The sequence below is a fragment of the Macrobrachium nipponense genome, chromosome 28 (assembly GCF_015104395.2).
Source record: "Macrobrachium nipponense isolate FS-2020 chromosome 28, ASM1510439v2, whole genome shotgun sequence".
NCBI classification, from domain to species: domain Eukaryota; kingdom Metazoa; phylum Arthropoda; class Malacostraca; order Decapoda; family Palaemonidae; genus Macrobrachium; species Macrobrachium nipponense.
The window spans coordinates 67,595,534-67,622,940 of record NC_087217.1 but is presented as its reverse complement, the minus strand read 5'-3'; the positions used below and the strand labels follow the sequence as shown (position 1 = coordinate 67,622,940).

The window sequence follows — 27,407 nt, the reverse complement described above, 5'->3', positions numbered from 1 at the left end:
TCATTAGTTGTCCACAGCTGCCATTTCAATATTCATTTACAGCCTCCCTTTCATACTCATTTACAAGCCTCCCTTTTCATAATCATTTACAGGCTCCCTTTTTTGCTCAATTTACAGCTTCCCTTGTCATACTCATTTAAGCTTTCCCTCATACTCATTTACAGCCTCCCTTTCATTACCCATGGTTCGCAGCGCCATCCCATTTATTCATTTACAGCCCCCTTTTCATTTACCCATTACAGGATTCCCTTCCCATTTAATCATTATGCTTCCCCTTTCTACTGAATTTACAGCTCCCTTTCATACTGTTCCACAGCCTGCCATTTCATATTCATTTACAGCCTTTCCCTTTCATTAACTCATTTACAGCCTCCTTTCATAACGTCATTTACAGTCTCCCTTTCATACTTTTTCATTTATAGGCTTCCCTTTCATACTCATTTACAGCCTTTCTTCATTTACTTATTTACAGCCCTTCCCTCATTTACTGTTCCCCACAGCCGCCATTTCCCATTTATTCATTTTAACAGCCTCCTTTCACACTTTTCATATACAGCCTCCCTTTCCATACTCAAATTTAAGCTTCCTTCATACTCCTATACAGATTTCCCTTTCCATTTACTCATTTACAGAAAAAAACAAAAAAAAAAAAAAAAAAAAAAAAAAAAAAAAAAACAAAAAAAAAAAAAAAAACAAAAAAAAAAAAAAAAAAAAAAACTCCCATTTCTACACATGTTTACAGTCCTCCCTTTCATACTTTGTTCTACAGCTGCCATTATACTTCATTCACAGCCTTCCCTTTCATACTCATTTACAGCCTCCCTTTCATAATTATTTACAGCCTTTTCCCTTTCATACTTCACTTTACCAGCCTTCCCTTCAACTTGTCCAAGCCACCATTTCCCATTTATCATTTACTTGCCTAGCTTTTCCATATCATTTACAGCTACCCTTTCATACTCATTACAGCTTCTTACATACTCATTTAGCCTCCTTCATACTTGTTCACAGCCGCCATTTTCATATGCCATTTACAGCTCTTTTCATACTCATTTATAGCCTCCCTTTCATATTCATTTACAGCCTCCCTTTCATACTCATTTACAGCCTCCCTTTCATATCATTTACAGCCTCCCTTTCATACTCATTTACAGCCTCCCTTTCATACTCATTTACAGCCTCCCTTTCATACTCATTTACAGCCTCCCTTTCATACTTGTTCACAGCCGCCATTTCATACTCATTCACAGCCTCCCTTTCATACTCATTTACAGCCTCCCTTTCATACTCATTTACAGCCTCCCTTTCATACTCATTTACAGCCTCCCTTTCATACTTGTTCACAGCCGCCATTTCATACTCATTTACAGCCTCCCTTTCATACTCATTTACAGCCTCCCTTTCATACTCATTTACAGCCTCCCTTTCATACTCATTTACAGCCTCCCTTTCATACTCATTTACAGCCTCCCTTTCATACTCATTTACAGCCTCCCTTTCATACTTGTTCACAGCCGCCATTTCATACTCATTCACAGCCTCCCTTTCATACTCATTTACAGCCTCCCTTTCATACTCATTTACAGCCTCCCTTTCATACTCATTTACAGCCTCCCTTTCATACTCATTTACAGCCGCCATTTCATACTCATTTACAGCCTCCCTTTCATACTTGTTCACAGCCGCCATTTCATACTCATTTACAGCCTCCCTTTCATACTTGTTCACAGCCGCCATTTCATACTCATTTACAGCCTCATTTTACAGTCCCCATAAATGAAGGTCTTGGTCAGAGTTGGGGTTCCGAATTCTGTGGTGACACGGGAGCCAGTTATGCAAAGGACTTGTCCAAGGTATCTTCATCTCTGTTTCATTATTATATCACTTAATTATGGATTTAACGTAATTTCTTTTATGTTATTATTTGTAATTCATCCTTCCACCTGACTCAATATACTCTACTTGAAGCTTTATTCTCACATCCGCAAAATATTTTAGATAGTAGTTCTATGTGTATAGAGAAATACAGTGTGATTCATGTGTATAGAGAAATACAGATAGCACTAGACTTATGTATTAATTCATTTTCGTATGTGACCTTATCTGTTTTATCCAATTCTTATTCATTCTACCCATCCGATTACATAAAGAAATGTTTGAAGAATTCGTGAAGTTAAGAGAGCATTATCATCATCCTCACCATCATCATCATCATCATCAGCCGTTGCTAGTCCACTGCAGGAAAAAGGACAGACTTGTTCTTCCACTCTCGTCTGTTTATGGTCTTTCTTTGCCAGTCTGTACCCGCAAATTTTCTTAACTCGTCAATCCATCGTCTTCTCTTCTTTCTGCTTCGTTAGCAATCTCTAGGGTCCCATTCTGTTATTCTTTTCGTCCATCTATTATCTGACATTCTCATTATATATCCTACCCACGTCTATTTATTTTTCTTACTTCTTGTTAGAATATCCTCTACTTTAGTTTGCTCTCGTATCCATGTTACTCTTTTTCTGTCTCTTAGTGTTATTCCCATCATTATTCTTTCCATAGCTCTTTGAGTTGTAACTAGTTTATGTTCTAAGGCTATAGTAAGGCTCCAAGTTTCTGATGCATAAGTTAATACTGGTAGGACCATGTGATTAAATACTTTTCTTTTTAGAGAAAGTGGCATTTTATTTTAAATAATCTCATTTTGTTTACCAAAAGCTCTCCATCTTATGCTTATCATTCTTTTAATTTCGGTCTCATGTCGTGGGGAAACACTTATTGTCTGTCCTAAATACGCATATTCATTAACAATCTCTAGAGGTTCATCCATAACCCTTATTTGTTGTCTCCCTGCATTTTCATTGAACTGTATCTTAGTTTTACTCATATTCATTTTCAGTCCTACATTTCTTCTTCTATTCAAATCTATCATCTTTTGTAATTCCTCTCTTGATTCATTGAGTAGAACTATGTCATCTGCAAATCTTAAGTTGTTAAGGTATTGTTCCCATTAATGTTAAAAACATTTTCCCAATCTAAATTCTTAAAAGCTTCTTCTAGGCACGCTGTGAATAATTTAGCAGAGATTGGGGTCTCTCTGTCTAACTCCTTTCTCAATCGGAAATATTTTTTTGCCTTTAAGTGGTTTTAGGATTTCTGTACTACCCTTATAGATATCATCACGTGTTCTAACATAAGATTCATCTATTCCTTGCTTTTGAAGGGCTTTCATTACTGCTGAAGTTTTGGCAGAAGAACTATAATCCTACACGGAAACATATTCCCGCCTTTTCACTGCACACAAACTTATACTAATACTTTCAGTAACTCAAATCGCTTGTGAAACAAAATTTTCCAAGTTGAAATTCATAAAGAGCAAACCACGGAACTCACTAACAGAACACTTCCAATCATTCATGCTCATGTCATGTGAGAAAGATATCCTTGCCAGCGTCGAAGCCCCGGAAATAATAGATAGACTGGCACAGAAATCAAAACAAATGCAGCGGCTTCTTTTGGTCTAGGTCTAGGTGAAATTTTTAGAACTAACAAAAATCTATATATATACATGTATTATCTATATCGGCCCTTTATACATCTCATGAGTCTTTACTTTAAGTACGGTACCAAATTGAAAATATTCTACCTGACAAATTCACTTCAAATGGGAAAATGTTTATAGCGGTCAGAAAAAATATCATTCCTGAAAACCAGCAATTCTAAGGATTTCGAGAATCATCATTAGTTTTGATTTGTTATTTTGTAAATGGCAAAGTTTTGTGTTTTGTACATGTATGCTATAGTAAACCCGAAATTTTGACATGCATGGCACTTATAATTTATTTCAGATTTGTCAATTTCCATAATTTCATGTGTACACTTTTATGTTTTTGTTTGTTGCGCGTTAGTGAAACAGTGAAAATATTATGATGAAATTAGCTAAACGGTAAAATTGTTGCTAAGTTTAATCATAGTTTTTAATGGTAGGGTCATTTTTCCCAAAACTGTACCTTTTCTTCTATAAATCTCATTGCATATATAGGCATATGCAAGATGGAATACTTGAAAATATGGACCTACAGAAATTAGCTATACGGCAAATAGTTGCTATGTTTAATCATAGATGATCTATGGTTTAAGAATGATAATCAAAGCCCAAACTAAATTCTCCAATGTATTGTAAGCCTAGACTTATTTCTGATAATAGTTTTCCATTTAAATCAAACAGCAAACAGTCATGGTCGCTACGTTTTGGGTTAATAATACATAGGCTACTCTGAACTGTGCAAGTTGAAAATTCATTGATAAATTGAAAGTTTATGTAATTAACAGCTGATAACTATAATCCTTTCGTATTAGCAGAAAATGTGATTATTGTATTTTTCATCTTTTTAACTAATACACCTTTATAGGACAACTCATCATAATATCGACCTCAAATGAGTTAAAATTCCAAAGACAAAGCCATTGAGGGGATTTAAAAATGTTGAGGTGGGTGAATAAAGAAGTAAATCACTGGTGCAGAAATACTTACTAAAATGTATTACGAGTCCCTTTGTAGATGCCTCCCCGCCATCCCGGAACCCATGGTGGGCCTCCCCGCCGTCCTGGGACCCGTGGCAGGCCTCCCTGCCATCCTGGGACCCGTGGCGGGCCCACCCGCCGTCCTAGGACCCGTGGCGGGCCTCCCCGCTGTCCCGGGACCCGTGGTGGGCCTCCCCACCATCCCGGAACTCATGGTGGGCCTCCCTGCCATCCTTGGACCCGTGGCGGGCCCACCCGCTGTCCTAGGACCCGTGGCGGGCCTCCCCACAGTCCCGGGACCCGTGGCGGGCCTCCCCACCATCCCGGGACCCATGGCGGGCCTCCCCACAGTCCCGGGACCCGTGGCGGGCCTCTCTGCCATCCTGGGACCCGTGGCGGGCCCACCCGCCATCCTAGGACCCGTGGCGGGCCTCCCCGCTGTCCCGGGACCCGTGGCAGGCCTCCCCGCTTTCCTGGGACCCATGGCAGGCCTCCCCACCGTCTCGGGACCTGTGGCGGGTGTCCTCGCCGTCCCAGGACCTGTGGCGGGCCTCCCCGCCATCCTGGGACCCGTGGCGGGCCTCCCCGCCGTCCCGGGACCCGTGGCGGGCCTCCCTGCCATCCCGGGACCCGTGGCGGGCCTCCCCGCCGTCCCAGGACCTGTGGCGGGCCTTCCAGCCATCCCAGGACCCGTGGCGGGCCTCCCTGCCATCCCGGGACCCGTGGCGGGCCTCCCCGCCGTCCCAGGACCTGTGGCGGGCCTCCCCGCCATCCCGGGACCCGTGGCGGGCCTCCCCGCCATCCCAGGACCCGTGGCGGGCCTCCCCGCCATCCCGGGACCCGTGGCGGGCCTCCCTGCCATCCCAGGGTCCATGGCGGGCCTCCCCGCCCTCCCGGGACCCGTGGCGGGCCTCCACGCCGTCTCGGAAGAAAGAAGGAAAGAGAGAGAGAGAGAGACAGAAAGAAGTGAAGAGAGAGAAAGAGAGAGAAGAGAGAGAGAGAGAGAGAGAGAGAGAGAGAGAAGGAAAGAGAGAGAAAGAGAGAAGGTAAGAGAGTTACAATGAGTTACAAGGAATAGGATGTCTCAAAGACTTGTTAGTCCATCTAAGGAGACATCGTGTGCTCACTAATTATTTTGTCTAGCTTTCTTTTAAACTCCTCCACACTGTTGCTATTAACAACTTCTGGTGGCAGTTTATTCCATGCGTCATATCTTGTATGTAAAGAAGTTCCCACATTGGGATATGTTGTATATCTTCAGTTCTAGTTTCCATCCATTATTTCTTGTCTGGTTTTCGTTTAACGTAAATAGGTTACTGTTTACTTTTGTTATGCCTTTCAGTATTCTAAATGTTTCTATTAGTTGTCCTTGCAGTCATTGTCTTTCTAAGTCATACATGTTTAGGCTCTCTAGTCGTCTTCAGTATGCTTGTACACCTAATCTATTTATGTCTTGTCTTAGTGTTGGTGACCAAAACTGTACTGCATATTCAAGATGGGGTCTAAATATAGTAGATGTGTAGAGCTGCAGCACCGTTTCCTTATTTCTGTATTTTAACTGCCTCTTTATGGATTCCGCTAGTTTCTATGCCATATTTTCAGCTTTTATGCACTGTTTTGTGGGTTTTAAGTCCTTGGTAATAATGACTACAAGGTCTCCTATTGTTCTGGACTATTTATGTCATTCCCAAGTAGCATGTAGCTTTCATGATGGTTGTTTGTTCCTGTTTGTATCACTTTACACTTATCTACGTTAAAAGGCATTTGCCATTTTTTCACCACTCTCCTATTTTCATTAGATCATTTCTTAAACTTTCCACTGCATCTGGGTCTGCTGCATTTACACCTAGTTTGGTGCCATCTGCAGATTTGGCTATCCTGCTAGTTAAGCCTACATCAGTGTCATTAGAGTAAATAAAAAAACAAGAGAGGGCCAAGGACAGAACCCTGAGGAACTCCGCTTGTTACATCTGCCCATTCTAATTCTTCATCATTCATTACGACTCTATGTTTTCTATAAGTTACCCAGTCTTCGATCCAGTCTGCTATTTTTCCTATAATTCCTTAAGCTCTAAAAGTAGACGCCAACAGCATCTGGCGTTCCCGGGCGGTCACCCATCAAGGTACTGACCATACCCAACTTTGCTTAACTTCGCTGATCGGACGAAAAAAATCGGTGTGAGAGAGAGGAGAAGAAGGGGGAGGGGAAAGGAAGAGAGAGAGAGAGAGAGAGAGAGAGAGTGCGCCTTTTGGAGATGCTTCTATCCACTCAACACCTCACCTTGACTTTAGGTCGCGAATATGCCACTGATTCCTCAGATTGCTCCTGGAGCTCCCACAAATCCTATGGTTTTCCTCAGCTTCCGGATTCCCGTCAATTTCCTAGGATTTCGTGGATTCCTGCCGTTTTTCTGGGGCTTCCAAGAATGAATATAACGATTAGAGAGCATTTTATCATATTTACTCCCCTACTAGTTCAATATCCTACAAAAATTAACAAAGCAAAGTTATTTCTAAACAAACTTTCTCCTTAATTTATTTGAGCTGATCCGTCTTCGTGAGGCCACCACATATTTCGTCCGGCCATTCCCTGCTTCTGGACTTTACAGTTGTTCTCATCCAGGCGTCTGTATTTCTCCTGGAGGTTCTTCAGGTCCAAGACCACTTTCTCCTCACTCCTCGCAGCTTTCCATCCTCGTCATCCAGCTGGTCGTTCCTTTCGCCCTGGGCACCGGCCTTCTTCTCCAGCGACTTGAGGCGACAATCTCATTCCTCCAGCAGGACAATCAGCTCGTTCCTCTAGAGTTCCGCTGCCTGAATTCAGCGATGCCGTTTTCTCTTCAAACATTGGCTTTTAGCAGTGTTACCATAAGCAGTTCTGATTTTTTTTTTTTTACGTTATTTATGATTTACTGGTTAGAATGTGTATTTTCCGATGTAGAATTATTTTCCGTGACATAAAAAAAACTACACGTCACAGCTTAACATAAAGTATTTTTGACTAAGTAAAATAAAGGATTTCAATAAAATTCATTTCTGTAAATAAACAGGATATGTTTTATAACTTTATTTTCTTAATAAAACATAGAAAGGCAAAGTGAAGAATTTTATTCCTCAGTGCCATGGACTGTGATCGGAAAAGCCACGGAAGGTTGCCAGATGTCACCAGAAAGTCACACTAGTAGACGAAATTCCTTAAAACGGCAACCCTGCACGGCTGAAGTTCGCACTGGAGTTGACACTTTTCCTTCGAGAGCTCCTCCACGTCCATCTGCAGGCGCTGGAACCTGAGCTCGATGTCTTGCATTTTGGATTCATGCTGCATGGCCGTGTCGTTTTGTACCTGCGTGAGCTTCGCCATCCGTGATGCTTCTTCAGTCTTGAACTGCAGGTCTTTCTACTTCTGTCGTAGGAGTTTCTTATGCCTTTGAGCCTACCAGTTTGCCTCTGCCAACTGCGCAGTCATATCCCTTGCCTTCACATTGTTTCTATGCCCAATTTTCTTTACGTTGTCCTTCAGTTGCTAATTTTCTTCTGTGATCTTGAGGATCCTGTCTTCCAGCTGTTCTTGCTGTCTCTTCTTTTGATCTTTCTCCAGCACTAATTACCTCTACCTGTAAGTCACATTATTTCACTTACTATAGTTGGTTCACTTAAGGTAGATTCTTGGGTGAGCCCTAAGCCTATGAGACGTTTGTTTGGAGGCCGCTGATTGGCTGGGAGCTGCCTACTTCTCGGTACCAGCCAATCAGCGGCCGCCAAACAAACGTCTCGTAAGCATAGGGCTCATCCAAGAATCTACCTTAGGTGAATCAACTATAGGTCGTGCATTTGTGATTATAAGTTTATAAATGGTGAATTTTATCAACAAATTATTAGGTATTGCAATGGGCAACCCTTTATCACCACTTCTCTCAAACTTGAACGTGGAATTCTTTGAAAAAACACTATTTACCTAATATCATTTACATCCCTTTAAAGTGGTAGATATGTTGATGATATTTTAGCTGTTTTGCCTGCTGGTATTGATGTAAATGATTTACTCTCTAAATTAAATAACCAGGTACCATCGATTAAATTTACTTTAGAATTGGAAAAAGACAATTGCCTCCCTTTCTTAGATGTTTTGATACATAGAGAACCATTTGAATGTAAATTCAGTATTTGTAGGAAACCGACCAACAACTTAACTTATGTCCCTTTTTATTAAATTTTATTAAAAAATATCAATTTGTTTCTTGTGTTTTTACGAGCATTGCGCATTGTCTGTCCCTAATATTTGGATCAAGAAATTTAATACATAAGAAAAATAGGGACAGATTTATGTTATCCTTCACATATATTAGATATTGGCTATAATAAAGCCTACAAAAAGTTTTATACTGTAAGTAATGCGGAAAACGAAAACCCTAAGAACATTCTCAGCTTGCCTTATTTTAACGGTTTTGAAACCATAAAATCATTATTAAAATCTTTTAAGGTCAACCTCGTTTTTTCTTATAACAACACACTAAAAGCAATGTTATTAAAAATTGGCTCCAGGGAAAGCAACAACATAATATATAAAATTCCATATATGGACTGCCTCTCTTTTTATGTCAGTCAGTCTAGCAAGGGCTTAGAAGTAAGAATCAAACAGCATAAATATTCTGTCAAAAATGGGCAAACATCCAATGCAATATTCATTCATTTAAGGGAAAACAACCACCGGATAAATTGGATTGGCGGTTCAGTAACTGCAAGATCAAAAGATGTCATATCACGAAATCTTTTAGAATAGCCATTACACAACATACTTCCATTTGTAATTTCAGTGTCAGTCGTGGATTTCTTCATTTAGATCCTTGTATATGTAACAAGTTTAAGAATGACCTTAAAGATACAATCACAGACTTAAATGCAAATTAGTTGCCTCATAGATATTTTCTTTGTATATGTATTTTTAATATATATTTTGTGAATAAGTTTATCTTGCGAAAAAAAAAGGTTTTTGTTTACCAAAAGTTTGAATGTGGTCAGTTGCCGACCTTTAATTGTCTTGTGCTTGTGTCTGAGCTGTTGGACTTAATCTTTTTGTAAACCTCTTAAATTGTATCCATGTTTTTTTTGGGAAGGTTACTAATTCTCCAGGTGTGTTGGGTTCTAGTTACTTATTTCCTTTATAATACCTATCTGTCACTTATACGACCCTTCCTTGTCCACTCAGTTTCTAATGTATGTAGTCCGCCAAGTAAAGGAAGTTGAGTCAAAAGATCTTGCAGCTACTCCATTGTTTCACTTTCCTTTGAGGCTTCTACCTTTATTCATATATTCATCACGTTCCAAACTTTCGTGTTATATATATATATATATATATATATATATAATAATATATATATATATATATATATATACATATATAGTGTTTTCATAGATGTATTTTCCCAACTTTCGTAATTTCCTACTACTATGAGATTCAGAGCCTTTGTCCGGGTGTTTTTCCGGAATAACTTTTTTCTGTACATTTGACAAAGATATTACTTAGCCATAGTATACTTTACATCCCTACCTAATTTTCGGCAGCATTCATTATTACTCATAATAGAAAAAAGTATATTCATAAGAGTAAAATAAAGCAGCCGAAGCCACTGACGGAACAATCTAGTGTATGGGTTTAAAGTTATACGTGAATAAGCATATGACGTCCTGACCCCTCCCACAGCTATCTCTGTTAGTCAGAATAAATATTCGTACTCTGTCAAGGGTTCAAGAATGGCGGCTATGATAAGCAATTGTCCCATTGCTTGGCATGAAGTCTAAATTCTACGTATAATCCAATCTAATCTTACGCAATTGTCTATTTATTACAATAATCGTCACCACCATATTAAGAAAAATATCTAAGGAGAACGACGAATGCCAAAGTTTTCTTTACTTTGTTAATTTATTTTTAATTATATAATTTTTCAATGGAGAAATAGTGATAGAAAGTAATTTCTCGGATTACTTGTGGAAACCCTTTTCTTCAAGGATTCTAGGATTCGACCTCATGGCATAAATCCTATATAAATTAATACTACTACTACAACTACCACTACTACAAAGTGTAAACAAGGAGTATTGGTTGTATTTCACTGTTGCCAGAAGTGGAGACTTTTTCACGAATAGCCTATCATCCATCGAGAAGGAGGCAAGTTAATGACGTCATGAGTTACGTCATTATATCTTCGAAAGCCATTCCTCTGAGTTTGCTGGCGATGTCTACAAGAAGTCTTTGTTACTTTTATAATTACCAGAATTATGCAAATTCCGTAATACAGAATACAGTAAAAAAAAAATTATGCAGGAATTTAAGATACCCTGTGACAAAGTGGCACCTTTGTCATGTACGTTGATAAAATTTTACTCTGAAAAAACACCGGGACATTGGCTGTGAATCTCATAGTAGACGGGGAGACTTAAGATTTTACCATTCCTTTCTTCAGTAATTATTTCGGGTCGCCAGCCCCACGACGTACTCCTCATGAATATAAAAGGGGCTTAAGTACCGACAGTTTTTAGCTTATCCAGGTAGGTCGTCAGCATACCCAGCATTACCCAAGTACGGTGCTCTAACATCATAAATAATGTATGAATATTTTATTTGATTGTGAAGTTTATGTAAGACAAAAAAATCTCTTTTACAGTTTAAAAAAACTTTTAAAATGTGCTTCTCGGGATTCTGACAATCATTTGAAATTGTTGGAAAAGCCGTTAATTCCCCTAGAAAAGTAAAGAAAAAGAAGAAAGAGAGAGAGAAAGAGAGAGAGAGAGAGAGAGAGAGAGAGAGAGAGAGAGAAGGAAGTTGTTGATAGGATGGATGTGATGTGGATTCTCGTATCTTGAAGAATTTCAATTGAACTGGACCGAATGCCTTCAAGTTGGGGACTTTCGATGCTCCTTAACTTGCCCAGTTTCTCGGGAGATATTTCGGGCTGTTGTTGAAAAGGGCCGTTTTTTATTCTCGACGGAGGAAGAAGGTCCGTCTGTTAGTCTGTCTCCTGTTAGTCTGTCTCCCGGGCTTGTTCATTTTACTAATACAAAATAAAAATAAAAAGTTATAATCCATCTTTAATTGCGTTGAAAAGACAATTAAAGGAAATCTGCTCTAATACAAAGCGTGAAGTTCGCAAAACTTTATTGTCAACAGTGACTTAAAACACTAATTCTAGAGAACATCTAATACGAGTTGAAATTAGCTTTAGAACAAGAGATATTTCCTGTTCAAGATAAAATTTTAATTTTAATCTTATCGCAGTAATGGAATATTTCTCTGGTATATTGCACTCCACGGTAGTTTGCTATGGGTCTTGTGATGACAGTCATTTGGGGAATGTGATGAGTAAATGTGATGTTACATCATGCTTTTCTTTTGTTTTACAAGCTGGTGGTTCCATAGGTATCCTTTCTTCTGGATACAAAAATCAGAGACAAGGTACGTGAATTGCTTGTGTATTGAATCAAACATACACTACAGAGTATAGGTACTACTACTAGCAGGAGTATGCTTTGAAAATGTGTATTACTCAAAAGACGAACTTACATTGTTTCAGGACGGGTTCTTAGGGGAAGAAACATCAGTGGTGGCAATAGTAACGATAGAGATGGTAGCCATATGTACAAGATTATTATTGATAATATAATATTTAATGTAACAATATTAATAATAACAGTGACATTGATTATTGGTGGTCATTTTAATGGTGATCGCATGATATGATTTCAGCACATTTTTTAAACTTCTGATTCTCTGGGTCATCAACCAAACCGAAATAGAAGCCGGGAGGTAATCACGAAAGGATGAGAAAACGTAATTGGAAATTCCTTTCGTCATTAATTACTTCGATGATAAAGGAGATTATTGCTTTTTGCTCTTCCCAGATTTCTAGTCAATCGCCGGTTCATCATTGAGAATTGCCGTGGTTTTAGGCCATGGTTTATCTAAAAGAAAGATTTGTTTTAAAATTCGAGAGATGCTATATAGCATGCTTTAATTCGTCCATGCAGTGCTTGGTTCAGTGATAATGATTCTACTTCCGACTTTGGAATTTCTTCCTTCCTTTGTTTTCCACAGGTTTTTTACAATCTTCTGTTCTTGAAGCTATGGATCTGTCTTCCTCTTGGGGCTAAGACCAACTCTATCCCTTCCAATCTTTCTTTCTCTGGATAATTAAGTGAAGTAACTCACTGGGTTAGTTACGTACAAACTCAACTCGAAACCCACTCACACTATACCGTATTTACTGTCGACAATCATCAGTAAGACCTGTAATATATTTTCCGCTCTTTCTTAATTAATCTATTTCAGACAATTTTTCCACAGTTTTTCAAATCTTTCTCCCGTCGCTCTCTCTCTCTCTCTCTCTCTCTCTCTCTCTCTCTCTCTCTCTGTATTAATATCTTGTATTATCAATTAAAAAGAAAATAGGTATATTGTCAATGTCAAAGATATAGCCATTACATCTTAGCCCCAAGAGAGGGCCAGACCCATAGCTTAAAGAATCGCAGATTATAAGAACCTGGGAAAACAGAGGAAGGGAGGAATTCCAAAGACTTAGGTAAAATAATTATCCATGAACCAAGCGCTGCATGGACTACAGAGTGACGCGATGGGTGTTACAGGGCTACCTTGAACTGAGAAGTGGTTTAAGTTAAGTATATCTTAGTTTTATCAGACCACTGAGCTGATTAACAGCTCTCCTAGGGCTGGCCCGAAGGATTGGATATTTTCACGTGGCTAGGAACCAATTGGTCACCTAGCAACGGGACCTACAGCTTATTGTGGGATCCGAACCACACTATAACGAGAAAAGAATTTCTACCACTAGAAATAAATTCCTCTGATTCCGCGTTGGCCGATCCGAGAATCGAACTTCGGACCACTGGATTGGCAGCCGAGCGCGAAAACCACTCGTCCAACGAGGACGTTAGAAGTGATTTAAAAGCGACAGAGCCCTGTAGGGGTTAGTGCAATCAGTGCACCTCACACGGTGCACTGTAACCATTACTTACAGATCTTTGCAGCTTCGATGCGGCCCCTATAGCTGCAACCTCTTTCATTCCGTTTACTGTACCTCCGTTTATATCATCTTTCCTCCATTTTACTTTCCACCCTCTCCTAACAGTTGATTCATATTGCAAGTTCCTCATTGGACAAGTCGGTAACGTGCTCGACTGCCGATCTCATGGTCCTGGTTCGATCCCCAGCTCTGCCAACAAGGTATCAGAGAAATTTATTTCTGGTGATAGAAATTCATTTCTCTATGTGGTTTGGATTCCACAATAAGCTGTAGGTCCCGTTGCTAAGTAACCAACTGGTTCCTAGCCACGTGAAAAATATCCCAACGTTTGGAATCAGGCCTAGATCCCATATTCCGAAAAACGAGAGAGAGAGAGAGAGAGAGAGAGAGAGAGAGAGAGAGAGAGAGAGTTACCGGAGTACCAGCATCTCTAAAATTTTAAAACAAATCATTCTTGCAGATAAACTAAGGCACAATATCGCTGCAATTCTGAATGATGAACCTACGGCTGATTAGAAATCTGTTTACTTAGTCTGATGTACAAAGAATGTCATTCATATTTTTAGTTTACTGTAAACGAAAACTATTGAGATGGCATTGTCTGTCCGTCCGCACTTTTTCTGTTCGCCCTCAGTTCTGAAAAACTACCGAGGCTAGAGGGCTGCAAATTGGTACGTTGATCATCCACCTTCCAGTCATCAAACATACCAAATTGCAGCCCTCTAGCCTCAGCAGTTTATATTTCGTTTAAGGTTAAAGTTACCCACGATAGTGCGTCAGGCAACGGAACAAATAGGCCACCACTGCCGGCTTAGAGTTTCATGGGCCGTGGCTAAGTTTTATAAAGCATTATACGCTGTACAAGAAACTCGATTGTGCCAAAGACACTTCGGTGCATTTCTTACTTCATTATTCTGCTCTGGTGTCGTCTTATGAGTCTAATACCTGTAGCACTTTCCTCTCCATTACTCTCAGCCACTTTGCATCCTCGGCTTCACCACTTTTGTAGGGTTTCAGCTTGTAATCCTGAGGTTTAGGCTGTTTAAGTCGTGAAAACACAGGATTACCGGAGTTCTTTTCGAAGACCTCGCTTTTTTAAATGCCTGATCAGTCTCCCTGGACGCCTTAGGTATATCCATGACATTATGTCGTTAGAAACAGTGTCTCGTATCACGTTCTTAATTTGTTTATGTATATATCTATATATTTATATATATTACACACACACACACATATATATTTATATATTAATATTCGTATATATATATAATATATATATATATATATATATATAATATATATATATATTATATATATATATATTATATATATGTATATATATATATATATATATATATATATATATATATATATATATATATATATAAATATATGGGCAAACGAATGCCATATCTTCGTTATTCAGTTGTACATATACGTATATACACGAATGCATGGTGTAAAGGAAATATGCTGCACCTGGGTTTCATCCTTGATTATGAATGGGGCAAGAATATTATCTTGTTTCCCCTTTTGGAGTTTCCTCTTATTAACGTTATAATGAATTACGTATAGGAAATAATCATATATATATATATATATATATATATATATTATTGTATATAATTATACATTAGTTTAGATTCTCCGTGTTATAATGGAACTATATGTACTTCAGGCGTATTGGTTGAAGTGTATGTCACATGTGATGCTAGAACTATGGCCGTTCGATTAAGTCTCTCTCTCTCTCTCTCCTCTCTTTCTTCTTATATATATATATATATATATTATATATATATATATATATATATATATATATATATATATATATATATATATATATATACACGTGTATGTTTTATACGCGCGTGCAGTACTTCATGTTGATAGAAGTATTGCGTTTTATGAACAGAGAGAGAGAGAGATGAGAGCGAGAGAGATAGAGAGAGAGGAGAGAGAGACGCTTTATTTGTAATTTACGGATTTCTTGAACGAATCTTTTAGTGAAAAAATAATTGTAAGTTGGAGCGTAATTAGTATCTGCAACATTCTCCCAGATATTTTCTCACAAACTAAAGTCTGAAAGCTAAGTTTGCCCTCACATCTAAGACAGACTTATACAATTAAGTTTCATAAGTGAATTCCACTTAAGATTTGGGAGTCCGGTGGTCATTTTTAAATACAATGGTGTTCGTTGATCCAAATTATTGCTATTTTTCGCTGTAAGATTTAGATGGAAATTACTAGTTGACATTGTTGTTAATTGTAATATTGTGAATACATGCATGCGAATTTTAAGTATATAATTCATGTACATTAATTTTATAAACATTATTTTGGGTACGTTATGGGTTAAGGGCGTCCTTCTTTCGTGATTTCTTTTCTTTTCTTAAACCCTGGGTCCTTGCATTTGAAAAAGAGCACTGTGGTGGAGTTCAAGTTCTCGGTCTGCTATCAGAAAACTGTCACAGGTGCTGTAGCGCTCAGGTGCTGTATGTACTAATTTCATACCCTGTCCTGTCATTATATATTGGTGCGTAGGTAGGCAATGAATTCCGGAACGTAGAAATCTGTATGTATATATATATATATATATATATATTATATATATATATATATATATATATATTATATATGGAATATATATTTATATGATAACTTGATCACGAAGTATATAAAACGTGATGCTATGTATAAATAAAGGTTTTTGCCACGAAGGAAAAAAATGAAAAAAGCGAGATAGCCAAGAACTTTCGGTCTAATGCGACCTTTACTCAGGCACAACTGAGTAAAGGGTCGCACTAGACCGAACGTGCGTGGCTATCTTGCTTTTCATTATTTTCCTTCCTGGCAAAAACCTTTATTATATATATATATATATATATATATATATATATATATATATATATATATATATATTATATATATATATATATTATAATAGTATATTATATATTATATACATGTGTGTGTCACACTAGAAATACAGTATGTGCTCCAACGTATGTGTATGACATGTTACTTACTGGCGGAAAGCTAATGGTATCATATGATTTAAAATTCTTTTCTTTTAAGTATATTTTACTGTTCATATATGAAATCATTATTCAGTCAGAGAAGTTTGTTTCAGGAAATCTGGCTTAGAAAGTGTTAACAAGAGTTATTTGCGTAACAGTTTGATGATATTTGACATGCTTGTAGAATAACTGCATCACCATTGAACACCAAGCGCCTTAGTGGCGTGGTTGGTATGGTCTTTGCCTCCCACCTCGGTGGCCACGAGTTCGATTCTCAGACATTCCATTGAGCGGTCAGAGATATGTATTTTTGGTGATAGAAGTTCACTCTCGACGTGGTTCGGAAGTTACGTAAAGCCGTTGGTCCCGTTGCTGAATAACCACTGGTTCCATGCAACGTCAAAACGCCATACAAACAAACAAACCATTGAAGATCAGAACTTCTATTGATTGATAATGTATCCGTTTCTGTCAATTCGTCCCTCGTTTCACTAACTGGCGTAACCCATTTTTCCCACATGCTGAGAAAATTGGCTTCAAAGATTTTGATATTGTACAGAGCTTCTAATTAGCTCATCTTTTGAAGGAATTTGTTTGAAAATGTGACAACATAGATAGCTTAAGTTTGATATGTTACAGCGTAACAAAAACTGAGTCACTGGCTGAAAAAAAAAATGGATTAGCCAGTTCGTCAAAACAGGGACGAATTGTAGGTCACGTCGAAATAGTGATTCTTCTGGTCTTCGATTGTCTCCCCATTCCGTGTGAGTGACCTTTTTTTGGGAGAGTTGCTTTGTAGGTCACTGCCACCTATTTTTCGCATTTGCAATGTGACCGGTTGTGTATTAGGCGACTATTCTGAACAAACAGAATGTCTAGTAACACATGATATATATATGACGTCATTATTAAGCAGTTGAGCACTTTTTCTAACATCCTTCTAGAAGGTTCTGCTTCATAGTTTGTAGCTTCTGTCCATATCACGTCATGCAAGAATAATAAAAAGCTTAAAAGAACATAATAAAGAAAATGATGACCTGTTTCAAACGTGGCTTTGAAATCGCTCCAAGGTTTTTGTGAAAATAAAAACAAATTAAATAAAAGAAAAGATGGAGGATCAGAAGGGGGATATACAATGGTGCGCAAAAACATTCAGACAATAGAACAGAGAGAGAGAGAGAGAGAGAGAGAGAGAGAGAGAGAGAGAGAGAGAGAGAGAGAGAGTTAAGATTGAGTTAATATGCGTGAATACTTGTAACGTAATGAATGCAGTTATGCGTTCATTCAGTAGATTTCGGGGTTGTGTCATGTTATTCAGTGCTGATAAGGAAAGCGCAGAGCAAAATAAGCAGAATCTGACGAAATATGGAAAAAGGTGGAATTTAAGAATTGTAGAGACTGAGTCAGAACTTCATGAGAGAGAGAGAGAGAGGAGAGAGAGGAGAGAGAGAGAGGAGAGAGATTTTATTATTAAAATTGGAACAGAAGAACGGAATCGCTCTCGTCAGCTGGAAGAAGAAGAAGTTCCCTGTGAAAAGGTTCACATTCCATAATTAATGAAAACGATTCTGTCTGGCTGCGGCCCTCTTCCAGCGTCTCCTCCTGGATCGTCGGTCGGTGCGTGGGATAATAAGCAGGAATAATTATTATTCCTCGGAATGGTACTTGTATGTTGATATATGTTTTTTTTATTTCGAAGTTTTTGTTTCTGTTCCCTCGTCCCCCCTCCCCCATGCAAACACTTGACAACAATAGGTGCACCGAGTTTTGTGGGTTAGCGCGTGTTAAGGCCCACTCAGCTGGAACAAGGGAACCTGTGAATGATTCCAGACCCTCAGATTTTGGGAATGTTCCAGGCCTTCCGTTGCCTTTTCAGGAGACGATTGCATTCCATTCGCAGGGGAAGACTTATTTCTCTACGAAGTTAAGCACAATTTAAAGTCTCCTGGAACCACAGTGCATGTATGCGAAAGATCTGGATGGTACATCTGGCAGCGTCGTGGGCGGGTCCGTCGCCAGCACACACACATACACACACACACACGCACGCACACATACACATACACACTCGCGGGCGCCACAGTAGTGCATCACTCCACCTGGAACGCATAGCTTCCATACTGGAAAGCCAAGCTGCAAATAGGAAGATCGTCACGGGCTTTCCCTTTGGCTTTTCGGGTCAAGCCCTTTGAGTCAAGTCGAATTACATGTTGGTGTCCGAGGGGTGGTGCAGCAGGGCAGCTGTGGTGGCAGCAGCGGCGGCGACTACGTCGACGACGGCGGTATTGCAGCAGCAGCAGCAGCAGCAGCTGTAGTGGTTGGTGGTGGTGGTGGGCGTGGTAGGAGTGACGCGAGTGGCGGATCGATTCCCCCTGGGTGTCTCTCCAGCGACTAGCAGCGGCAGCGGCAGCAGCAGCAGCAGCAGCAGCAGCAGCAGCAGCGGCATCGGCAGCAACAAGGCTCTAGTCATCATCATGCCGGCTCGTGAGCGAGCAACGGCTCTCCACATCCGCTGTGTCTGACGCCATCCATCCATCCACTCGTAACGCTCGCTCTCGCTCTCTCACCTGCCCTTGGAGTCGCGAATCAGTGTCGCCGCCGTCGTCGTTGAGAGTTCCTCCGTGCGCTGGGCTGTGGCCTTCCTGCTTCTGCGTCTGAAGGGGACACGTCACCGGCCGTTGCATTCCTCCTCAGTGTGTTTATTTGTGTCTGAGAAAAATATTGTGTTGTGTTTTGTCCATTCTCTCTCGTACTCTCTCACCCAAGAAACTCATATTGTCTCGTCCTCTCCCCCGCCCTTTCCCCCGCCGGAGGCTACCGCCTGCCGCCAGCTGGCCTCTCGAGGGAGGTAAATAGAGAGCCTGCTGCTGCCTTCCTCTCCTTACTACACGACCCCCTCCCTCTTCACCCACCGCTAACACCACCCATCCGGCCCACGTACTCCCGACATGCTCTGCTGAGGTACACGTGCAAAACTAACTTTCGGCGCATTCGCACAGGAAAACAAAAACTGCTCTAGTTCCCTCGCCTACAGGCAGGCAAGTAGCTCCGTACTTCATTGGGCGTGATACAGGCTTCGTCTATATCCGCAACCAAGCCCCATCGTCCTTCCTCCACGTCGGCCATTGCATCCCGTGGCCGCGGGTTATTTTTCCTTGGGATAGGCTCTACTGAAAGTCCGCCACCACGAGTCTCCTTGAGGAGGAGGATCCCGAAGTGAGCAAGATGGGAGGAGAGGAGGAAAAGCCCCAGGACCGACAGGCCGATGACAGCATACGTGTCATCTGCCGCTTCCGGCCCCTCAACAAGTCCGAGGAGGCCGCCGGAAGTAAATTCATCTGCAGCTTTCCAAGCTCTAGAGGACAGGAAGATCAGATGGTCTCAGTTGGGGTAAGTACCAGAAGATGACGTTCGTCTGTCATTCATTCGTCTCTGCTCTTGAAAATTCAGTTTTCTGTTTTGCACTCGCTGTCATTCATCTCATTTCACTTTCATCCTTCATCGTGTCACCTTAACTTCTGCTCGAAATTGAACTAAAAAATAAAAAAATGAGATCGGGATCTCTTTGACCTTCCTCACCGTATCAGTGCGAGTGACGTCACCGACATCGCCTCGATCGATCGATCACATATAACGAAGATCTCCCCAGCTGCACGACTTAGGCATCGATGTCATGATTTCGATCAGGAGGAGGTCCAACAGTCAAAAATGGTGGCGCCATGGCTGTTAAAGTGAAAATCGGAAGGCACCTTTAATCCGTCGGACATACGATGACGTTCCAATCGACTTGCCTCATGGCAAAGTTGGAGATTTTACGATAAGCTCTCTCTCTCTCTCTCTCTCTCTCTCTCTCTCTCTCTCTCTCTCTCTCTCTCTCTCTCTTCTTTTATTTATTTTTTTTGAGGCAGTGTGTCGTCAGTATTCTATGCAACTCTTGTGGAACGCTAACAAAGAATATCATCCAGACCGCAATGTATGAAGGTTATTTAATGTGAAAAAATATGCATTTGGGAAAGTGGGCGTTCCCTTACTGGAAGCTGTATACACAGACATTGTATGTACCTAACTTTATATATAAAAACAAAGATTTTCCATACTTTATCGTTTCAGATGACGGTGCAGATAAAGTTTATATGCATATTTGTGCAAATGTATATGAATACTCTTGAGTAGGCTAGTCAAGATCTATTTTATACATTTATAGATTTTATGCATGTATGCGTCTACAGTTGCACCTACGTACATAAGAACACACTTCCGGTTGTCGTTTAAAATCACGCGTAAATTTCTTTGAGTATCGGCTGAAGAGGTTCCACTGCCCACGCAGATGAAAGCTACTGAATAGATTGACAAATTATGTTTTGTAACAGTATTGTTTTCAAACTGGTACAAAGACGTTACTCTGAAGACAAGATGATTTCCTTTCTAGGCCCAAATATTATATTTTCGGAAAGACACTGAAAGGTTTAACTTTTCGAATACATTCTTTTCGCTAGAGTGGTCAAGGCAGTTAGAAAAACGGAGACTGAAATCACTCAAATTCTTCATCGTCATTCTTTAGCAAGAGAACTTTAACTCGTATAAAACCAGACTTTCTCGATATTCCAAGAACTATAATCCACCAGATTTGATTTTCCCGTCCTGGAAATTTTTTTATCTCGGGAACTTTTATTAGAATTTCATGTATTTTTCTAGATTCCATTACCACCCTCAGTTGATCAATGACTGGATATACATTGCAGTTTGTTTGTATGGTGTATACTAATGTGTTGAGGTTATATACATGAACTGACGGCGCTGCTTTTCTTTATGGATTTGGAAATTTCTCTCCTACAACCGTTTTAGCTTCTCAAAGGGCTGGACTTTCTATATAATGTGTATATACCCACATAAACACTTATATATATATATATATATATATATATATATATATCATATATATATCCACACACACAAACACCACACACACACACACACATATATATCATATATATATATATATATTATATATTATTATATATATATCTATATATATTTCCTTTGTGGTTTTAGGTTCTCAGGAAGAACGTATATAAAACGTGGAGGATACGAGGAAGTCAGAATCCATGAGTTATATATAACAATCTATATAATGTATTGTTGTCTGTGTGTTTGTTTGCTTTGCTAAATTACTCCTCATTTTCATTCATTGTCAAACAAGAAACAGCTAGAAGTGATACGTAATTTGTCTACGATTTATAGAAGTGTTTGCTACCTTGCTTTTGGCTTTTGAAGTCTGTCTGCATCGGCTGATAAAAGTTTTATTTATTCCGTGACATTGATGAGTCTTGTTACTTCGTGCGCTCGAAATTTCTATTTGATTCGTTTAATTGAATTTTCTCCTTGCACCACATCGATCAAGGGTCTAATTGCCCCGGATTACTGAAGTTCTTGCTTCACTCTCCTTGCACTTTATAACCGAAGCATAAACTTGCCCCGGATTCATTTAGTGAGCAGGAAATAACTGTGGCCTTTGGATTGAACAGTCTGCTTCTGATCACCGAAGATTCTGGTTGCACCGCATTGCTGGAGGCCAATTGCTTCTGATCACTCAGGTTTAATTGTTTTGTGTTTCTGAACTCATCTCGCACACTAAGTTATAGGAACACTGAATAATCTTGCGTTTCTTGTTGAAGTCTGGTTGTTCTGTATTACTGAGCTTTTACTTGAGCTGTATCTTTGGAGGTGCTCGTTATTTGGTAGCGAACTGTATGATTGGAGTTCCTAATGCCTTCGTATTATTACAATTTAAAGTTCGTACTTCCTCCTTATTACTGAAATTCGTACTTATTTCTTATATTAAACTGCAGTGCGCTCGACTGCCATGTGCCAATGGTATCACTGCCAAGACGCTGTCGGCTCGTGATGATGAAGCGTTTCTCTTTAAGTTATTGAATAACACATTTCATAAAGGCATTTTATGCACTTCCGTTCTCTCTGTTCTCGAAACATGATAGCGACGTGAATTTTTTAGCACAGGCGTCTGTCTCTGTATGTATTTGTTCTCTACTTCTTTAGAGCAAATTGCATATTGGTGCATTGGGAGATTATTATATAAGTATTCAGTTGATGAAACCTCTTCATACGGAACAAGCCCACAGGGGCAACTGACGTGATATTTAAAGCTTCCAAAGAGTATGGTGTTCTTTTCGGAGAAGGGAAAGGAAGTAATGGGAAATACGGATGGAAGAGATCACACTTATAAAAAAAATTAATAAATAGATAAATAGATCAAGCTGTATTAAAAATGCATTAACGAGAATGTACTAACGTAGAAAAACATTAGTTCTAATCCAGGTTGAGGAAGGAGCTGCCGTTACTGACGTCTTATTCAAATCCGTTTTGCCTCCGTTGACTCTAGCAATATATCACTTAACTGGTAGTTAATGTACTGTGGTGGGTTGCAACCCCATTTCACATACCAGTTGAAAAACGGAGGGTATTCCAGAATTTTAGTGGAAATCAAACTAGAAACCTGTTAAGAAATCGAGACCTGAAGTGGCATTGAACGGGCATTGAATCTCCAGAGACATTGTGAATGTTGCCATTGAGTATATGTATATGTTATATATATATATATATATATATAATTCCATTTAGTACTATTATATATATATTAATATATATATATGTTGTAGGCAATCGCCTCTGTGGCACTGACTCCTTTGATGCAGACTTTTTCATATTTCCTTACTTCTGTTTACAATAATTCTTCAAAGTTCTGGATAAGTAGACAGATTCGTGGTGTGTTTTCCATTTATTGCTACGGACCGTTTCGGCCGTATTCCAGGATGTCTCAAGCAGAACTAATACGTAAGAGATTCTCCCTTCCTATTTATACCAAGCCATGCATATATATACCAAAATTTTTAAGACATTCTGAATGACTTTTCTTAGCGGAATGGCGTCGTTTTCCGACGTAGCACTCGTTCCCGTTTCTTTCTCGAGTATTTTATTATTCGAAGTGAAATGGACCGAACTTTGTAAGGTTATAGAGCAGGACAAGAACGAGTTCCGGAAGAAGAGACAAATTGTTAAGAGAAGACAAATCAGTTTGGAAAAAGGAAAGACATGAAAAAAACATGTGGAAAAACTGAGGATTATGAACAGTTAATCGGGAGTAAATAGAGCAAATACTTTTAATGACCGAAAAATAAAAGAAAAGTAAAGAAAAAGAAAAAAAAAAAAAAAGTGGATAACAGATGAAATAATTGAAGGGGAATAGTAGGCAGAAAAGAAGGCGTTTGGGGTAAAAAAAAAGAAACTGAAGTACAAGGATGGGAATGGGAGGAATACAACGAGCTTCTAAAATTAGAAATCCTGGAATACAAAAGACGAGAATTCCAGTCATCTCCTCCATTCTGAATATCTTCCAGAAGGCCCCGGGGCGGGGTGGTCTGTTGAGGGTCGGACTCCCTCCCCCGATGATTCGTGGGTAATCTTAATGAGATTAGGTGGAAGGTCCATTCATTCTAGGCCTATGTAATTAAAGTAGGTTCGTAAATTTTATGTCTAGCGGAGCCTTTTTTCGTGATTGCTTTTGTTTCTTCACTGTATTCCCCTCGACCCTGAATCTACTGTGTCGCACTTTGGGAGTTATATGGTATTTGATGTTTAATTGCCCTTTATGATGGTTTTATTATCTTTGGATGGATTAAATTGTTATGCGCTTAAAGTGTTACCGAAGCAGTAGATGTTGTATTCGTTATAAATAGCTTTCCCATAAATATAGTATCTAGATTTGAATGTACGTAGTCAGTCAGCTGTTCGCTTGGTTGAAGAAATCAAATATTTGACAAGCAAAGCAGTTATGTTGTTGTACAATGATAGAGAGAGAGAGAGAGAGAGAGAGAGAGAGAGAGAGAGAGAGAGGCGCAGTATCTTGAAGGAGTAAATGTCGTAGGGGTTCTAGTTTCTTCCAAGTGTTATTGATCGCCAGCATACTGTGATTCACCCTTGCATGGTATTGAATGAAAGTTGGCTCCGCCTGACGGAGTGACTCTGGGGTCTTGGGCCTCATTGGGACTCAGTGCCGCTCACACCAGATTGCCAAGGTCTCTGACCGTTTTATAGACATTGATATATGAAATGAGGTTGTCAACGCCATGCCCCGTCTAGTTAAAGATTCGTCATTCTCTGGTATGAGAAGGATATTTATGCATACTATATTTACGTATGTATATATAAATGACTGAAATATTTTCTGTTATATAATATATATATATATAATATATATATCTATATATATATATATCTATATATATATATATATATATCTATATATATAAGTGTATGTGTGTGTATACATCATATTATATTTACTTAAAATGTACACACACACACACACACACACACACACACACACATATGATATATATATATATATTTTATATATATCATATATATATATATATATGATATATATATATACATAAATAAATTTATATTATATTATTATTATATGTTTATATGATATAGTAATTATCCTATATATTTATAATATTTAAGATCTTATCACATCACCGTGATTCATATACACGGATTAAGCTACAAATGTCCCTTAATATCCATTCGCTTCGCTCGGAATAATATATTTCCATATATGTTAAAATATAGAAAATATGTTAATTCGGAGGTGGAGAAAATTGCATATTAAGGGACATTTGAATTTGTAGCTTAATGCATATATATATATATATATATATATATATATATATATATATATATATATATGTGTGTGTGTGTGGGTGTGTGTGTGTGTGTAATAAGTACTACGGATATAACCGATTACAAATCACAATCACATTTGATTTACTTATGGTCCAGAGTAAAAATAGTGATACCTGACCATCGTCAAATGAAATGCAACTTCCTAAATTTACCCGACGTCGATGACCTATGTAGCTGATGTCCAGCCATTATGGTGCATCTATTAGTCAATAATAGGAATCACTCTTGTTAACTCATCTGTAAAAATGCTTTTCGATGAAACGTTCGGCTGAATTTGACGGACATTTCGAATGGTATCGAAATTAGGAACATTTCGGGTTAGTTTTAGGAAAAAGGGTTTAAATGGTAGGTTTCTGATTTTATGTATTTTTTTTTTTTTTGTGGGGGTGGGGGTGGGGAGATCGCGTTATAGGCTTAAATTGAACCTGTTTTTGTATATTAATTAGTTATTACAACCTGCAGATTTGTGTACGGTGTACTGTGTGCGTATGTCTTCTTGTATACAGACTATATATATATATATATATATATATATATATATATATATATATATATATTACAGGAATACTTACACACACACATATATATATATCACATACACACATATATATATAAATATAAAAGATATATTATATATATATATATGTATATATATATATTCGAATACACACACATGCATACTACAATTATATCTAATATATTAATAATATATATATATATATAATATATAATAAATTAATAATAATTATATATAAATATATGAAAAAAACTAAGAGACTATTATGTGTAATCTATCATGTGTTATTGTGATTCAGTCATATATATATATATATATATATATATATATATATATATATATATATATATATATATAAACACCTATATTTATCTATTTTAGGAAAACGTAACTACAAAATGGAGAGAGAGAGAGAGAGAGAGAGAGAGAGAGAGAGAGAGAGAGAGAGAGAGAGAGAGCGCGCATGAAATAAATCTCTTTCGCCATTCATCATTTCCAACAGAATTCGTTCCTGCAGAAAGAAACGGACTGCTCGAACTGTCCCGTTCCTCAGAGCCGTTCTTGAAGCCTCCGAGGATTAACAGTTCCGAGGGATACGAAGTTCCTGGAGGCGTGACACTAATACTACAGAGTTTTCGCTCTCACGCTTTTTCTCTCTCCGGCTTTTCTTTCCCGGAGGCTTTGTGACCTCGCGCGAAGACACAAAGGAGGCCAATAAAAAGTTCCCGAAGGTCATTCATTTTTGTGTCTCTCTCGTTATTTCTGGCAAGATGGCGAAGGTGTGAGAGAACTCAATTTTCGTTTTTTTTTTGTCTTCCTGTCTGTCTGAATTTAGTTATCATTTTCTTTCCCTTTTCTGCAGTAAAAGAGATTATTATAAAGATAACTGCTTCTTCCCGTCTTATATATCAGTATTTTCTTAGTCTCTTTCTTCTTCATGGAAAGACTATATAATAAATGACGTACTCCATTGCCCATCTAAGCCTTCTTAACATATGACAGCTATTTCCTCCTCCTCCTCCTCCTGCTTCTTCTTCTTCTTCTTCAAACAGATAGAAACCCGTTCCTTCCCAGTCAGCCCGGGTGCCATCTCGTTATTCATTACTGACATAATTTGTCAAATTAACCTTGGGACGCGGTAAAGACTTAGGCATTCCTTCTTTTATAGAGGTGTGTACCACAAATTTTGTTCATGCTTATTCTCTTAAGGGATCTGACGATAATCTATTCCGTTTCGTTATTGACTCAGTATTCTATAGACACTCGCAGTTTTATCTTATTTTGCTTTTAAAGTGTTGTGATAATTTCATTGACGTTTCATCTCATTTTAGTTCCGATGTTTATTTATTCGTTTTCTGAAAAGAAGACTATTGTGCTGGCTCTGTCTATCCGTCCACACTTTTCCTGTCCACCATCTTAAAAACCGCTGAGGCTAGAGGGCTGCAAATTGCTATGTTGATTATCCACCCTTCAGTCATCACACATTCGAAATTGCAGCCCTGTAACCTCAGTAGTTTTTGTTATTTTATTCAAGATTACAGTTGGCCACAATCT

At 38.7% G+C, this 27,407-nt stretch overlaps 2 protein-coding genes across 5 annotated transcripts in view; one reads left to right on the top strand and one right to left on the bottom strand.

The window, feature by feature from the left end:
- Positions 1-1,101: 1,101 nt before the first annotated feature.
- LOC135201223 (acidic phosphoprotein-like) lies at positions 1,102-1,737 on the bottom strand. The gene has a single exon (XM_064230100.1). It carries the CDS (start codon positions 1,735-1,737, stop codon positions 1,102-1,104), a length of 636 nt encoding a protein of 211 aa, XP_064086170.1.
- Positions 1,738-18,648: 16,911 nt separating this feature from the next.
- LOC135201852 (kinesin heavy chain-like) overlaps positions 18,649-27,407 on the top strand; it is a 481,090-nt gene continuing 472,331 nt past the window's right edge. Inside the window, exon 1 of one of the 4 annotated variants that reach the window (XM_064231140.1) lies at positions 18,649-19,957. In XM_064231140.1, coding sequence (XP_064087210.1) covers positions 19,793-19,957 — 165 coding nt within the window. In that variant the 5' untranslated portion in view covers positions 18,649-19,792. The remainder of the gene's footprint in view (positions 19,958-27,407) is intronic. The other 3 variants (XM_064231141.1, XM_064231142.1, XM_064231143.1) reach the window with 3 other exon arrangements.

Bases quoted from the DNA above. Each gene is read 5' to 3' on its own strand.
- LOC135201223 (XM_064230100.1), bottom strand. From the start codon at position 1,737: ATGGCGGCTGTGAACAAGTATGAAAGGGAGGCTGTAAATGAGTATGAA.